Source organism: Asterias rubens, chromosome 2, assembly GCF_902459465.1.
Source record: "Asterias rubens chromosome 2, eAstRub1.3, whole genome shotgun sequence".
In the NCBI taxonomy this organism is placed as follows: Eukaryota; Metazoa; Echinodermata; class Asteroidea; order Forcipulatida; family Asteriidae; genus Asterias; species Asterias rubens.
Genome location: NC_047063.1, coordinates 7,284,291 through 7,301,644, shown reverse-complemented (window position 1 = coordinate 7,301,644; position 17,354 = coordinate 7,284,291). Strand labels below are relative to the sequence as shown.

General features: G+C 39.1%; 3 protein-coding genes across 3 annotated transcripts; 2 read left to right on the top strand and 1 right to left on the bottom strand.

Moving 5' to 3' along the window:
• Positions 1–623: 623 nt before the first annotated feature.
• On the bottom strand, positions 624–5,235 carry LOC117306992 (mediator of RNA polymerase II transcription subunit 20-like). The gene is made up of 5 exons (XM_033791606.1): positions 5,110–5,235; positions 3,705–3,847; positions 2,905–3,030; positions 2,156–2,280; positions 624–1,437 (listed from the first exon to the last, which is right to left on the bottom strand). The coding sequence occupies exons 1-5, from the start codon at positions 5,121–5,123 to the stop codon at positions 1,237–1,239; spliced, it is 609 nt and encodes a 202-aa protein (XP_033647497.1). The 5' UTR covers positions 5,124–5,235; the 3' UTR covers positions 624–1,236.
• A 506-nt stretch (positions 5,236–5,741) lies between these two features.
• LOC117307070 (small nuclear ribonucleoprotein F) lies at positions 5,742–12,968 on the top strand. The gene is made up of 4 exons (XM_033791722.1): positions 5,742–5,895; positions 7,221–7,352; positions 8,692–8,756; positions 11,744–12,968. Exons 1-4 carry the CDS (start codon positions 5,890–5,892, stop codon positions 11,808–11,810), a joined length of 270 nt encoding a protein of 89 aa, XP_033647613.1. The 5' UTR covers positions 5,742–5,889; the 3' UTR covers positions 11,811–12,968.
• A 763-nt stretch (positions 12,969–13,731) lies between these two features.
• Positions 13,732–16,142, top strand: LOC117307069 (kappa-type opioid receptor-like). Its single transcript, XM_033791721.1, has one exon. It carries the CDS (start codon positions 15,162–15,164, stop codon positions 16,134–16,136), a length of 975 nt encoding a protein of 324 aa, XP_033647612.1. The 5' UTR covers positions 13,732–15,161; the 3' UTR covers positions 16,137–16,142.
• Positions 16,143–17,354: the final 1,212 nt, after the last annotated feature.

The following is a 17,354-nucleotide window of genomic DNA, read 5'->3' as shown; positions in this document are numbered from 1 at the left end:
CTTTATCACACCCCTAGGTGTGTATCACTAAGCGCTCAGTATTTTGTCTTGCAAGGTATGTTGAGCTTTTTGAAGTATGAGACCTATTCTTTAGAGCACTATGTAATGACTTAAAAGGTGCTGCTGGCGCAATATGATGCCAATAGACTGTGCAAGTCTCGCGCGCACCGGAGCGAGAAAACACGACAACTGAAGAACTTAACTTTTTTATGAATTAAATCTTTAATGCCGAATCTGAACAACAAAAATAACCATTAGAGCTTGTTTAAATTAGTTTTAGCTTTTTAAACAAATACACAATCTTAAATGTTTTGAAACCCCTTTTGTAAATCTACGCCCGAATGTGAAACTACTGAAAGCTGGTTTATACGCGGACGCACGATGGACGCAAGGGCGTTAGATAAACGCGTGACGCATTTTAAAGAGGAAGCCGACACCTAAGCGACCAATGAAAAGGCTTTCCACCCCGCGCGACCAAAACAAGCGTCTGCGTAAGTTTTGTAATCGGAGATGGGCACAAATTCTTAATTTTTTACAAGTACCCTGACCTGAGGTCAAGTTTAAATATCGGTTTTTCTTCGTTATTATGTTGACTTTTTTTTTACTTTTATATATGTTGTTAATTAGTATTACATTTTTAACAACATATGTCATTTTTATGGTCATAAACTATATTAAACTAAAGTAATGGACAAAACAAAGTCTCCCCAACATAAAACTCCATAAGGTTGGGACCACAATGGTCCCGGAAGTTCAAATCTGCGCGAGACTTGCACAGTCTATATCAAGCCAGTAACACCCGGGCGAACCGGGACACAAGTGACACAACTGGGACTTGACACCATACTCTGCTGATCAGAACCGACAGAGCTTGAGTTCGGTCCTCAGGCCATGGAATTTCAATTGTGTACATGTTGGAAAAGGCAAGGCCATTTCATTTTGCAAAGGGCACTTCCATTGGAAAATCTTTAAGTCAATGGGAAACTTTTGAAGGGGCACCAAGGCCAAGACCAGGGGCAATGAAGGGCATGGCCTCTGTGGCCTGGGTGTAATTCCAAGCATCCGGGTATTGTCCAAAGGTCAAGGGAGAGCAACAAATTGCGTTATCAGCAGTTACAGACATGCGCAGCTGGAACTCCGAATAGGCCTATTATATCCACTCGGCCACAACATGCCCCGCTCATAACAGGGAGACAAACAAAGCGCCGCCGCAGTAATGTTCGCATTATAAACACATCATCTGTTTGCAGGTCCTTTCCTGAAGTTGTTAAAGTGTTCAAGGTACTGCACCATGGTATCAATCGGTGTAACGGGTGTGTCCTGTTTGGCCATCAGGGAGTTGGGGAGACTCGGAGCTTGGCTGCCCATAAAACTCTGCATGAACTCATTAAGAAGATGCCAGCAGTCAGTCACCACAATGCACGGTGAGTATTCCACCTGGTTAAAACAGAATAACAAATAGTATTTAAAGCCATTGGACACTTTCGGTACAGATAACAAATTAAAAGTTCACATATTTACAAATTATTTTAAAGGGTTTACAGAAGGTAATGTTGAAATATTATTCCACGAAATGCTTTACTTTTTGAGAAAACATTAAATCAATATAATTCTCGATATCGAGAATTACAGATTTATTTTAAACACATGTCATGACACGGCGAAACGTGCAGAAACATGGGTGGGTTTTCCCGTTATTTTCACCCGACTCCGATGACCAATTGAGCCTAAATTTTCACAGGTTTGTTATTTTATATATAAGTTGTGATACACGAAGTGTGGGCCTTGGACAAAACTGTTTACCGAAAGGGTCCAATGGCTTTAAGGCCCTGGACACTAAATTGGTAATTACTCATAATAATTGTTGGCATAAAAATTTACTTGGTAACAAGCAATTGAGACCTGTTGATAGTATAAAATATTGTGAGAATTGACTCCCTCTGAAGTAACGTAGTTTTTGAGAAAGCGTTTTTTCTCACTCAAATTATTATTTTAAAAAGATTTCAGGCCTGAAGCCTTTTAAAGGCATCTAAATGCATACACATTTGTGCAACAAGGGTGTTTTTTCTTTAATTATTGTCTTGCAACCTCGATGGCCAGGTGATGTTTAGACCAGAGAGTACTTTTGGTAAGTTTGGGGACCCAGACACCTTACCTCCATAAGTATTCCTCTGGTGTGTGGTCCGGTGGACACAATCCCAACCTTGATGACAAAGTCTCCGAGGTCAAAGCGCTGCCCTTTGGATTCCATTCGAGCTGATTTCCTTGGCGTGTAAAATCCTAGATGCAAACATGACAGGAGAAAGTTATCAACAAGGGTTCTTACTGACTAAGAGCTAGAAGTTATTCTGTTGTACCAAGACTAGAGCCTAGACCCAATAACAAGGGTTCTTACTGACTAGTGTTTGAAAACAAGTAAAATATTATACACATATTGACTGGCAATGAGGTAACTAGTATACGTCTATTCCCCCGAGGGAATTTGAGTGACCAGAAGAGGGACCTATAAAGGCACTGGACACATTTGGTCATTGTCAAAGACCAGTATTCTCACTTGGTGCATCCCATACAACATGCATACAAAAATAAATCTGTGGAAATTTGGACTGAAGTGGTTATCAAAGTTGAGAGAGAATAATGAAAGAAAAAACACCATTGATGCACAAATTTGTGTGCTTTCATCAGATGGCTAAAAACGGCTCCAGTCCTGAAGTCTTTTATTATTTGAGTGAGAAATTACCCCCTTCTCGAAAACTATGTTACTTCAGTGGGAGCCGTTTTCTCACAATGTTTTAAACTATCAACAGCTCTCCATTGCTTGTTACCAAGTAATTTTGTATGCTAACAATTAATTTGAGTATACCAATAGTGTCCAGTGACTTTAAATCGTCTTAATTCACATACCTTTAAGTTTCTGCATGATGCCATCAAAATGATTATCGGTGATAATATGAGCACCAGTATCTGTGATTCCATAACACGTCACTGGCTGCTCACTGTTATGCATCAGATGAACCAACTTAGAAGCATCTATTTGGAAATTTACAGAAAACAAATTTTGCTAAATTTGGAAACAAAATTGTCAGAAAATACAGAGTTTCTGTGAAAAGGACTTTTGACTCGAGTGTGAACCATTGCAAAGCAACCCAAGAGAATAAACACTTCTAAGTGTTTTTCCATAAAGTTTTGGTTCAAGTCCAAATCATTAAAAATTTACCCAGTCAGTTTCCCTTGTGGTTTATTATTTGATGACTGAAATAAAAGGTCACATCCCCTTTGATTGCTCCCTAGGCTTCAGCTTCCAAGGTTGTATCGTAAACTTGGCGTGATGTAAGCTTCTAGGTGTGATTCCTCCATGGTGTTTAATGGCTACACAGCAATGTTGCCTAGCTTTTGACTGGCCTCTCTGAGCAAAGGTATTGTACTGACAAAATAGGGAGACTGCCAACATAGGGCTAGATAGCTCAGTTGGTAGAGCACTGGAACAGTAATCTGGAGGTCATTGGTCCAAATCTCGCTATAGTAAAATTTTCCTTTGTTCAACCTCAAAATCATTTAAACATAAACTAGTCAGTTTAACTTGTGAGTTATCAAACAACAATATAATATTATACATTCATTCCAATCATGTTTATTTGAAGTTCCTACAAATCAGTTGTTAGTAAAATGCAACTTCCAAATGTTAAACTTGATAGATTTCTTACTCATTGTTGGTGCCGACTGATAAGTCTCGCAATCTACACAGAAGTTGCCCGTCTTGACAGCACCAAGGACCTCAATGCGCCGGGTTAGCATTTCCACCATTTGCTGAACTGTCTTATTTTCAGTCACAGACCACTGGCAAACACTTAAAATAAGTAAAAAGTGAACAGTTCTTTTTCAATAAACTTCAAAATTAAAAAAACAAAAACCTATGGCCTTTATTCAAGGTAAAGCAGAGTGTCACAAGAGGGCTCTTTATTTTATGGTAATTTGGTTAAGTACATGACACGTAGCTTTTTTTCTGTTCTTCCTAGACCCAGTTACTGGGGCTCTGTACTCGTTTAATTCTGTTTCACATTTTGAATTTTGCACTAGAGTAAAGCCCGGTTCATACTTCGAAGCGAAGTTTGGTAACACAAGAATCGGTATGCGCTCTCTTTCCAATTGTCATGCAAGGAAATTTGCTTCATTCGAAGCTTTTGTAGAAAGTATGAACAAGCTTTAATACAAGCTTTAGTTGTTAGTAGTAAGTAGGCTAGTTAGCTATGGGTGCGTTTGATTAGCATCCCTGTGTCAAACCCACATAGTTGTGATAACGTAACAGTTCTCCCGACGACGGGCCGCCGTCAGGAGGAGGGTTACTTTATCACAACTAAAACCCACGGTGCTCATTCGGGTGAGCCCCTGACAAGAGCTAATCGAATGATCACTCGCCATCTCGTGGTGAAGTCATGCACCTCGGGTCAGCCCCAACCCAAGTAACTCATTCCACAAGCAGGGCACTTGAGGCTGACCCAGGAGAGCTCTTGGAATGACGCCAAAGCTATTCAATTTCAAACATAGCGGGGGAAGATCGGAGTCGACCCGGGGAGGATAATCGAACATACCCTAGTATAGTACTAGTAGATTAGTCCGATACGATAGGAGAATGCAAAATTTCAAAAATAAGTAAAGAAGAGCCCTAGTCTTGCTGTACTAACTCGTTAGTTGTTAATTATATATTGTATTATTATAATTGATGTATTAAACGTGAATCAATAAATAATAACTTTGTGAATTAAAAATTTCAGATTTATTTAGATCGTGCTAGCATAGCTCTAGCAGTAACACCCAGTAGCACTAATTTACTATACTAGCTTAAGCCTTAACCATTTAACTAATTTAAATGATGATGTTGAACGAAATATAATTATTAAAACAATGATCACTCAGCAGAGTAAAAAAAACAATGGCAGAAACAGGCATGACAACAAGAGAACCCATATTTCCCATTCTCACCATCAATTCAATGGCAATAATAATATAATAGCCAAATAGACTTATTATTTAGAATATACCTAATTAATAATTAATTATTGATCTCTATCATTACAACAGTCAACAGACAAGGACAAATAATATCCCTACCAGGTAACCCCCATGATGTATATCTTGATGGTTCGTTCAGTTCTCTTTAGTTAGGTATCAATTCCCGTTATTATAACTGAATTGGACTATTCGATTTGTGTCAACTTCCTTTTCAGTGCATGTGGTTTGTTGTGTTATTTTAGAAGCACACTAGAGCGCCCTCTTGCGATTTTTAAGGATCGATGAGAAACGTAAGCCCTTTTCGAATACACGGCTTCAGCTTTGGATTCGGCTTCAGGCTCCGTCCTCTAGTCTGAAGCTCTCTGGCTGAGAATGTACGCAAAGCACGCGTAAAAATTGTCAAAACAGCCGCGGTGCCAAGCTAGCCTGAGCCGAATCTGGAGCTGAAGCCGTGGTTTCGAAAAGGGACGTAGTCTGAACATCAGACGTCACATTTCGTGCGTAAAACGGTCCATCCACAGTACGTCCATCTTCACCTTTCACCTACCTAGCTATTATCGACCGTGCAAGCGCCCCATACGACCAAACGTCACCCCGGACCAATCAAAACACAGATATAAAAATCTTACGTCACTGAGCGTTTATCCAATGAAATGATTGTATCCAATGAAATAGCTGGTTCTAAAAAACAAGTACCTGTCTTTACTTGCGCTTGTGATAAAGCAGGGGACCAGCCTACGAGAGAAACGTGGTTGTGTCGTTTTTAGCCGACGGTGGCGCTTTTGTTGTCCGTGAAAAAGTGTGTGCATGTGTGTTGCTATTTTCTCGACTTAGTCGAAGATAATTTGTTTCAAAAGGTCAACTGTATCTTTATTCAAAATGGCGGTAAGTTCTACGTCTTTATTTCTGGTTTGGGGTGGGTCGTATACAAGTTAAAAGTAAAAGCATGGGATGGGTAAATTTAAAATAAAATAAAATGCCTGGCATGGCCGAGGAGGGTTAACTCGTCCTCTGTGCCCGACCGGGGAGTTAGTCAACTCGTCATGTGTTGTACTTGTTGTAGAGTGCGGGGCGGCGGGCAACCTTATTTTTTAAGTGAGCCATTGTTACTTCGTTCAGTTTCAGTAGAGTCACTTCTGCTTTCTTTAGAATATTTGTTTTCACGGACAATTAGATTACTTAGGTTGGGGAGGTAGAATTGTTTTGACACAAAGTTTGGCGTTATTTATACTTTTGAAAAAGTTGTTAAGTTGTAAGGGCTTTAATTATAATATGCAAAACAGTTGCACACTGCCACCAAACATGACATTAGAAAAAGACACTGGAAGTAAATAAAAAAAGAACTATGATATAATGAATGACACTGTCACTAAATCTCACATTGCGCCACTCGCGTGCTATTGTCTAGTATTGAGTTGAACAATAAACATCCTAGGTGAAAATTGAACACGCCTAATCATGTTAAATAAACAGTACAGATTAAAAATACGGTCACTTCGAACCTTGAACCATACCCAGAAAGCCTGCAATACAAGGCCTATGCAGACTCAATGACCCCCCCCCCCCCTCAAAACAAAAAAATTAAAAAAAAGTTTGCGGTGCTCAAATATTAATGTGAGTCGCATTGGGTCTTTAATGAGGAGGCTGTGTGATTTTGGCAGCGTGACCCTCTTGAAACAAGGTGCATGCAATTCCAGAGTGAAAAAGTATGACTTTGATGGTACAAAATGTCTTTTAAAAGGTACAAGTGTCAGGGTCAAGTATCATTTTGAATAGACATGACAGCAGTGATTACAACCAGACTTTTGTTGGTCAATTAATGAATATTCACAGGCGTCAAAAGAACTTGACACTTCAAACAAAATTGTACTGTAGATTGCACAATTTTTAGTAGCCCACAGTAGGCCTGGGTGACTAGTGTCAATGTCACTTGATTGTTCTGTCTGGACTTGCACAGAGGCCACAGAGGCCTTGGTCTTTGTTGCCCCTTACCTTGGTGCCCCTTCAAAAATTCCTAAAAAACTTTAAGATTTTCCATTGGAATAAGTGCCTGTTGGAAAATCAAATTGCCTTGTGAGGCCTGTGAAATTGTTACGATTTTTGACATTTCCCCTTTTTGCAGATGAAATTTTAATTTAAATTGTGCGTGTGCGATACATAATTTTTAAAAACAACAATGAGTTAACCTGTATATCCCTTGACATTTACAGGCTATGGGGCTTCCCTTGAACCCTAAGCCCTTTCTTAATGGGCTGACGGGTAAACCAGTCATGGTGAAGCTGAAGTGGGGTATGGAATACAAAGGCTACTTGGTTTCTGTGGACGGCTACATGAACCTACAGGTGAGTTAAGCAACAAGCTCTTCATTAAAATATTAGGTCTGAGCTACGAGTGAAATTTACTATCCATCCAGGGACAGCGGGGCGAACCCCTTATCTTTTCGATCAGTGCACTGGGTTCTTTTACATGCGTTATACAGCACACAGGACCAACGGCTTTGCGTCCCATCCGAAAAACGAAGCAATGGTGAAGTGTCTTGCTTAAAGGAACACGTTGCCTTGGATCTGTCGAGTTGGTCTTTGAAAAGCGTTTGTAACCGTTTTTTATAAAATGCATTTGGGTAGAAAGATGTTGGTAAAGTAGAATACAATGATCCACACAAACATGCCTCGAAATTGCACTGTTTTCCTTTTACCTCGTCGACTAACAGGGTCGGCCATTAATGGGGGTCAAATTTTTGACTCCCATAAATGGCCGACCGTGTTAGTTCGCACAGTAAAAGGAAAACCACGCAATTTTGAGGCAAACTTGTGTGGATCATTGTATTCTACTTATAAAACATCTTTCCAGTCATTTGCATTTTATAAAAAAGGGTTACAAATGCTTTTTATAGACCAACTCGTCCGATCCAAGGCAACATGTTTCTTTAAAGGACACATGTGTCACAGCTTCAACATTAGTCGTACTAGTTGGCCAGGCCTTCAGTGCGCTAAGATATTCTCCTTTTGAATTACTCAAGTGCATGTACATCTATCTCGACACTGCAAAGCATCCCCCCCCCACATCAACACTAACAAAAAAACACCTTTTAAATAAGGGAATCAATGTGTGGTGAAGAGGTTTTCAACTAGTGGTTTAATCCAAAGGAGGCCTGGTTCTTGAGAATTTTACAGAGACGAAGTCCAGGAAAATTATCGAGAACCAGGCCTCGGCCGGCGGGTTTAAACGAAACCGATTCAACACACTTTGATTCCCATTCATAAATAACTTTTCGGTCAAAAACATCAACACTTTTTGGTCAAAAAGTTAAATAAATGCAAAAATTATAATTGTTTAATGATTTCTTTCAACACAACACAACACCCCTCCAGCTATGAAATAGTAAAGCCCTCCGCCGCCCTCAGGTTACCAACTCCTTATAAGGGAATGCTGTGCGCCTTTCGCGTATCGCGTGATGTGGCACAACTGTTTCAGTCGTTGCTCTCGACCAATAAGAATGAAGAAACTGCCTTATAAGAACAGGTGCAAGCTCGCGTGTCACGCCCATGTTTCAAAACTTTTTACCGGTCATAAACAAAGCTTTATACACACCCACGTGACGCGCTCTCCACCAATAGGAATAGCGAAACTGTCTGAGGTATTTATGAGTGTGCTAATTGTTATTGTTTGATATTGTTGCAGCTTGCAAACACAGAGGAGTACATTGACAGTATATTTCAGGGAAACCTTGGGGAAGTTCTAATCAGGTATAGTAGTGATACTCATTCTTGGTAATAAGCTTGGGCGGTTCCTTCGGTTACCTGGTTCTACCCGGTTCCAAATTGAAAACCGGACCGGCGGTTCCACTCGTCTGTGGAACCGGGTACCCGCTTTTGTCGGTTCCGATTTTAAAAGACCGAGTCCCAACTATAAAAGGCTCTGTGGAGCCGCTCCTGCGACGAACCGGCTCTAGAAATTGAGGCTTGATGTTGAAAGCGGTGACCGCAGATACAGTGTGCAAAGGCTTCAAGCCGACATGAGTATCAACTATCACGTGTGGCTGCATACACAGTGCACAGCCCCCTCCAATGCATAGGCATCTATACATGTATATCTCATGCATATACATGTACATGTACAGAGTCCAAAGTCCAAATAAACAGCACGTTGTGATTGGCTGCCGATATATCCATATTCATAAAAGCTTGCCCCATGCACAAAACACACAGTACTGTATGTACAGGCATGTACAGGCATGTACACTTGTATGTACAGAGATGACACACTGCATGCACTACGGACGTACTGCACTACGGACGTACTGCACTACGGACGTACTGCTACACAAAGGACGTACTGCCGGCTAAATCAAAGACTTGTTTAAATGCAGGGAGAATAGGTGCTCGGTGGCACGATGTCTGATTGACTTGGGGTGGGTATTCTGGTATTTTCGTTAAAAATAGATCGGCTCCAATTGTGTGTGTGTGAGCTCGGGACCGATGTCTGATTAACTTGGTTATTTTCAGTTAAAATAGATCGGCTCAATTGTGTGTGTGTGAGCTCGGGACGGGCGGCTTATGTTTTATATTGAATTGGAACCGGGTATGTCTCAGAACCGAGCTTTTTTTCGGAACCGGAACCGAGACCCAAATCTCTGGAACCGCCCAAGCTTACTTGGTAAGATCAGTTCTTTTGAAACCATGTCAACCTTTCAACAATACTGGTAGTGTTTCAGTGCAAGAATTAGTCCAGAATGTTGACATGCGTGGGACATGAAAATAAAGAATGTCCCGGTGAAGGACTGGGCCCATTTTCATAGGAAGAAGAAAATATTGTCTGACAATGTTATGCTTAGCAAAATAATGCAGGATGCCAGTCATAGTAATATTGCTAGCACTGTGGCTGGCAACCTCATTCTGGTAAGCATAATTGTTGGCGTGCTTAACTACCCATACGCTTAAGCAGCTCCAAAAGCTGCTAAGTTCACTAGCCCTCTGAGTTGAACCATGTGTCATTTCCAATTTCTTTCCTGTATACTAAATATGACATGTCACACTGTGCCAATATTTTGTGTCAGATGATGTAGATTTGCTCTTTGATTGTTTATTTAAGATGGTTTGAATTGATTGTTTTGTGGATATTATATGATGATCACATCCCTTTCTGCATTTATTAATATCGTGTTCTATTTCTATGTTCTTTCCTTTGTTTACCATTTTAACATGTTTGATCTGTTGCATAGTGAATTGAATGTCTTTGTTTTGTGGATATTATTATGATAAACGCAACCCTTTATGCATTTATTTATCATGTGCCATTTCTATGTTGTTTCTTGTATGCCATGTTTACTATCACATGCTATGTGCCATACTGATTCATATGCATGGTCATTACAGAACGTGCTCTATGATTAATTTTGAAGTGATTTGAATTGCTTTGTCTTGTGGATATTATTATGGTAAAAAACTTTTCTGCATTTATTAATGTCATGTGCCATTTCAATGATCGTTCATGTATACTCTACAATGTAACACTCTGCTGATTACAATTCATGATGTGCCTGATGATTCAGTCAGTGCTATTTGATTGATATTTTGAATTGATTTAGCTGATTTGAATTGATTTGATTTGTGGACATAATATTACATGTATATGGTGATCACAACCCTTTCAACATCTATCTATACCATCTATTTATGCCATTTCCATGTACGTTCCTTTATATACAGATTTTGCTCTTTGATTGTTTAATTTAAGTGCTTTAAATTGATTTGATTTGTGGACTGGATATTGTATGGTGATCACAGTCACAACCCTTTTTGTTCTGCATTTATTAATACCATGTGCCATTTCTATTTTCTTACATTAATGCACCATGCGTATTTAAAGTGATTTGAATTGACTTGATTTGTGGATATACATGTAATATGATTATCACATTCACAACCTTTTCTACAGAAGTACAAACTGCCTTTTATGATGCTTTTACATGATGCCATGATAATTGAATGATTTGCAATGATGATGTGATTGATAATTGATAATTCTATCATATTTGTGTGTGTACTTTACTTGTATGTGTATACTGTATACAGTTTGTCTTTTCCATGTACACTGTAGATTGTAACTGTTTTTGACAGCTGTTATTTTGTTAAATGCCTGTCTTCCTATAGATTTTTATAATTTGACAACCCAAACCCCTTAGTAAACTTTATTTAGTTTACTTTCTGTATTCATGTCTGCTGTAGATCTTATATAGTATAGGCCTATTTTATAAGAATCCATACTGTACTTCATTATTTCATGGCTACCTCCATGATATGCAGTTTGGCTTTAGTGAGGCTCAATTACAACTTCCATCTTCTCCTATGTAAATCTACACCAAATTGTCCTTCTGAATTCTTTATATTTCAGGATAATTTCAAACCTCATTTTGTATGTAACGAATTATAAATTCTTATACTTTAATAACCTGATTTTCTTTATTTATCTATGTCTATTTTAGGCGTAGGGTTATTTTTTATTAGATTTTTATATTTGATAAAGATCCAAAGCACTTTTTATTTGCCAAGATTCTGATAATTTGATAATCTAAACCTTTTAGGTTTTCTTGACTTTCAAAGTACTAGTACATGTATGTGGGTGTTTAATTTTTTGAAAATTTTAGCCCCATTTCTGTCGCTATGTGACTTTTCTGTACTAGATCTAATCAATGTGGATTCTCACTTGGTCTTTTCTCTGCTTTAATTTCTAGATGTAATAACGTGATGTATGTAAGAGGCGTTGAAGAAGAAGAAGAAGATGGAGAGATGAGAGAGTGATGGCTTCTTGATCAGAGGCAGATGGTTTGGACCTTTCGGATAACCACCTGAACCAAGCACAGTTTTCATCCAGTCTATGTTGGTGGTGCTGACAAAACTTTTGCCTGCTGAAACTGACATTCCTTATGTGACAACTTGCAGAAGAACATTATTGCAAGCTTGTGTAAATATTAATTGACCCCTTTAAAGAAAATTTTGTTTTGTAAACTGAGTTAGGAAATAGAAGTTTTTGTTTTTGTAGACATTGAGTTGAGGTTTCTAAGCAGAGTGAAGGTAGTTGTGCGTATTTGCGCCGGATGGTCCAGTTTTAAACTGTTTGGATTGTCCAAGGTCCCTAGAGAAATCTCAAATTTGACATCCTTTATGGACCTATAAACATTATTTTCCTTTCATATGAGGTGAATTTGGTAAAATTTCTCAACCATGCTAACATTAAGCAATGGACCCTTGTTAAAATGCTGTGGTGTGAAAAGAGCTTCAATGTGCTTCATGCATAACTATTAGTTATTGACAAGCATGTAGCTAAACTGAGTTTTCACTTCATTGTTACATGTAAGTAAACAATAAGTAAACAATGTGAGTTTACATGGAAAGTCTGCTGCCACCTAGCGTTCCAAAGTCTCCCATTGCAATATGTTTACTGCATCATCGAGATTCCATGTAGTGAAACACAGACCAAACATCAGTGATTTAACTGACAATTTTACTAAAGTTTAGAACTCAAACTTAGTGCTTCATGACTTATGTGGTAGTATTACTTTCTTGCTCTGATCAAAAGTCCAGTATTGTACAAAGGACCTTGCTGGCTTACTTAAAAACACTTTTATTTATCCATGACATTTGCACAATAATTCCTCCTGCCTTTTTTATTTGTAAAGGAAGATCGTGCCTTTTGAGTTCATTATGGGATTAGGTTTGAGAGTAAGGCCAAAAAGAAAGAGGCTTATTGGATTAGAAATACCCTCTTTAATAGTTATTTCAAAAAACCGAGTCACTGCAGTCTCGGTTCATTAATCATTGTCAACAAAGGAATATGAATGTATTGTTGGTCTTTACTAAGTCAAGCTAAGATGCTATTGATGTCAGTCAGTACTTGTTAAGACTCAAAACAAAATTGTGGTTTCATATGGTTTTTAATAAACATTGAAGATTAAGTCACCTTTGAATGATACTATTATTTCCCTCCGGAAAATCTTTAAAGGTTATATGAAATTACTGATTTCCGACAACGACAAATGGCGCTCAGTCTATCAATGCGTCCGATAATGAAATATGAAAAAAAAAATCATGAGTCTACATCAAAAGCAATTAATAAAGCACCTTGTAGGATGAAAGAGGTCGGAACAAAATAATGAAATAAAGGCCTACGTATGGAATGATTATTGTTTGAAACCGGGCGGTATTCAAAATTGTGCAAAATTGTGTATTTCTCTGATTGGAAATAACTATTTGGTTTTGACGAGCAGTTAATAATAGCCCCCCGTTCAGTCTTAACGGACACATAAGAAACTTTGCTGATAAATTGCATATCTAATGGAAGGGGGTCGGTTGGTGCGTGTCCCCCCCCCCCCATGTTTGGCTCCGAATAAATGACTAAATAATGGGCAAATCAGACATTAACCAACTTCATAAATCAATTTAAAACTGGGAACAAGGTAATGTGTAGAGCGTCAACGAAATATCTCCGGTTTACGAGCCATTTTGTGTAATTGCTCGATCGTAAGAGACGCAGAGCTGCCGGGCGACAGGGCGCGCTGCCCATCGTGGGGAGGTTTCCCACGCCTTGAAAGGCTCGAGTTCGCTCATTTTTTTGTTCGTACTACGATATAGGACTACATGTACATCCACTGTACATTGTACCATGATATACTCCCATACTTAATACGATTGTTTTGCTACATAAACGGCAAGTGTGCCCCCCCCCCACCTCCCATTGGCCGACCCAAACCAGCCCCATAAATAACTAAAAGAGAATTTGTTAATGCAATTACAATGTAAAATGTTAAACTGGGTAAAAGTAATATAAAACGTCTCTGGAAATTGTTATAGGTGAACAGTTCCACTATAGAGCACATACAAATGTACTATGCAATTTAAATGTTTTTCCTGGGCCCTATTAAAGGGAATACAGTTTTGTATCCCATCAAAGTAATGGCAACGACAACTTTGGGTTATTAAAGCCTATTACAACAGCTTTCGAAATTATATAAAAGCAGTATGGAAACATTTCACTTCGAAGTGACCTTTTTATGTAAAAAATATCAGTTTTAATGCCCCAAAGATTGAATCTGAGAAGTGTATCATAATGCTTCACAAAATGTGTATCCTGCGTCCCAGATTAAATAGGAGATCTTAGGAAAACTTTTAAGTTAAGGTGTGCCCTCGCTTACAAACTCCAGGATCCACTGTATTGTTATTTATGTAGGGAAGCAATTAAATGTTTCTGGTTAATGTGTTTTGGAAACGAAAGCCACATTTTTTACTGGGCCCTAACCCGAAGAATACACCGGTGTTATTGGCTTTTCCATGCATAGAACGTGTGGATCAACACATGGATCAACATGTCCAAGGTGTGCCAAAGTTCTTGGGAACGAATTACACCCGAGGAATAAGCCCGTTATTTTTTTTAAGGGTAAAATCAAAATCAATACTGTGTTCCATCGTATGAGTGTTATTTCTTATTAATTTACATGTTCTTCGAGTTCATAAACTGGTTTACCTGCGAGAAAATGTGTACAATCTTGGTTAAAAAGTATGAAAAGCTATATATAAAAGCTTGTACCCTGTAGGTGAGCCCTCGGGTCTCAATTATAATGTTCAGGGACGTCACAATTGTATAAACTGCGAATGAAGGGGGGGGGGGTTCTGTACATCTTAATTAACATAAGTGATGAGACTGAAAAATCAGAGTGACTCAAGCTGCACTACGGCGTCATCTAAAAGACGGGGTTCGAACTTCCATTTCTTGGTTTTGCAGCCCCCTTCCCACAATTGAGTACATGTGCACAATAGTGTCTTTATCGTTGCCTTCACAAAGGTTGAATTACATTCCAGAGTTAAAAGTTGACTGTATAAATTATTATTGAAGTTGGTGCACAATATGCTCTTTGATGTTTTGTATTCACTTATTACATTACTATAAGTCCATTGTATGTGCTACTTTTACAATATTGACTTGTGACTTGTGCGATGTGTACAAAGAAGTAACCCACTTGTGGTATAACGTAATCACTGATTTACAGTGTGTATAGACAAGTCAGTATGGCCAATCTTTTCGAGACGACACGACATACTCTAACCTATAGAATAACGTGTATAGTTCTGAGCACTTGAAAGATTTCCAGCGAAGACATGGAGGATATATTAGCTCTGCGTATATACAAGACTTTTGTAGGGATTCTAGGCATTTTGGGGAATAGCCTTGTTTGTCTTGTCATCTTCAAAGTACGATCAATGAAAACTCGTACGAACGCCTTCATCTTTCACCAAGCAGTGATTGATTTATTGGGCTCTACAATGGTTCTCTTGAAGAGCGAAGTTCCTTTGCCCAGTCCGCTTCCCGATGACGCCCTAGGCTGGTTTCTATGCCATGTCTGGTTCTCTAACCTCGTCTTGTTTTACTTCTTCGTCATTTCAACTTTTAACCTGTTGGTGTTGACCATGGAGCGGTACTTTGCAATCGTGTACCCTTTCAAGTATCTGGCGGTATTCATGAAGTATCCTTGCCTGAAAGTTGGGGTCATCATGGCGATTTGTTGGGTCATCGCTGCCGCTATGAAGTCCTATCTAATGCTTATCTTCATCTTACAAGATGGCGAATGCCTTTCCGTTCCAGGATCAAGGGCTGTAGGGATCCTTACTGCCTTCTTCGAGTATGTCATCCCAGTTGTTGTGATGCTCTTCGCTTACATTCGCATCAGTGTGGAGATGAAGCGGGGAGCAGCCCAGCATCTCCCCGGTGGAGCAAACGCACCGGACATGGCCGAGTCACTCCTCCGTGCAAGACGTAGCACCTTTAAGATGCTTCTGATCGTCTTCGTCACATTCTTGATCTGCTGGACGCCAAACGAACTGATCTTCTTCATGTTTAATGTTGGCTGGCTGGATTTGGAGTTCAACGAGTGGTATTACTTGCTGTCTGTTGCAATGGTAGCAACCAACTGCTGCGCCAATCCAGTGATCTACGCGTTCAAATACCGTCAGTTTCGCTCCGGTTTAAAGGAACTGTTCTGTCTTTGTAGAAAAAGTCGTCCCAACCTTGACAGCTCATATATCGCTACTGGTGGGTACCCAACACAGCTTCAAGAAGACATACAAACTACCTAAATAATAAGGTTCACCATCACTAATATTTAAGTGTGAGTTCAAATACCGCCAGTTTCGCTCTGATTTAAAGAAACTGTGCTTTCTTTGTAGAAGACGTTGCCATGCCCAATTCTTGGTAGCTCATCTATCACTATATGTACGTGGGTATTCAACACAGCTGCAAGAAGACGTAAACTACCTAATAGTTCACCATCCACTGCTTTAAGTGTGAGTTGAAGTGCCGCCAGTTTCGCTCTTGTTTAAAGGAACTGTTTTGTCTTTGTAGAAGAAGTCGCCCCAACCTTGACAGCTCAATAACGATACTGTGGGTATCCAACACAGCTGCAAGCGAAGACATACAAACTACCTAAATAGTATGGCTCACCATCACTGCTTTAAAGACACTGGACAGTATTGGTAATTTGCCAAAGACTAGTCTTCTCACTTGGTGTATCTCAACATAAAATAACCAACCTGTGCAAATTTGAGCTCATTCGGTCGTCGAAGTTGCGATATAATAATGAAAGAAAAAACACCCTTGTCACACGAAGTTGTGTACTTTCAGATGCTTGATTTCGATACCTCACATATTCTAAATCTGAGGTTTCGAAATCTAAATTAATGTGTTTAGTTCTTTCTCGAAAACTTTCATTAGGAGGGAGCCGTTTCTCACAATGTTTTTATCATCTCTCCCCATTACTCATTACCAAGTAAGGTTTTATTGCAATAATAATTTTGAGTAATTACCAATAGTGTCCAGTGCCTTTGTGTGAGTTCTAATACCGCCTGTTTCGCTCTGGTTTAAAGGAACTGTGCTTTCTTTGTATAAGACGTTGCCCAATTCTTGACATCTCATATTTATCGTTTACGTGGGTCTCCAACACAGCTTCAAGAAGACATACAAGCTACCTAAATATGGTCCACCATCACTGCTTTAAGTTTGAGTTCAAAATAATATCGCCAGTTTCGCTTTGGCTTCAATGTTCTGGTTAAACTATTGTTAGAGGCGTCGTCTCATCGCTACTGCTGGGTCTCCAACACATCTTCAAGAAGACATATATACTCCCTAAATAATATGGTTCACATCACTGTTTTTTTGTGCGAGTTCATACGTTGGACGACTTTTCAAGAATGAATGTAGTCCAAGTGTGATGTGGTGTCTGCATTAACTGTTATGTTGCCTGTCTGTAGCTAATTATATCAATACCTTTTTCGTCATGATTATTTGCTAATAGATTA

Coding starts and splice junctions, on each gene's coding strand:
- LOC117306992 (XM_033791606.1), bottom strand. Junction 3,031..3,704: donor TCAGTCGGCACCAACAATGA/GTAAGAAATCTA, acceptor ATTTCCAAATAG/ATGCTTCTAAGTTGGTTCAT. Junction 2,281..2,904: donor CATCATGCAGAAACTTAAAG/GTATGTGAATTA, acceptor GTTTGCATCTAG/GATTTTACACGCCAAGGAAA.
- LOC117307070 (XM_033791722.1), top strand. Junction 7,353..8,691: donor ACGGCTACATGAACCTACAG/GTGAGTTAAGCA, acceptor ATATTGTTGCAG/CTTGCAAACACAGAGGAGTA. Junction 8,757..11,743: donor CTTGGGGAAGTTCTAATCAG/GTATAGTAGTGA, acceptor TTTAATTTCTAG/ATGTAATAACGTGATGTATG.
- LOC117307069 (XM_033791721.1), top strand. CDS start 15,162: ATGGAGGATATATTAGCTCTGCGTATATACAAGACTTTTGTAGGGATT.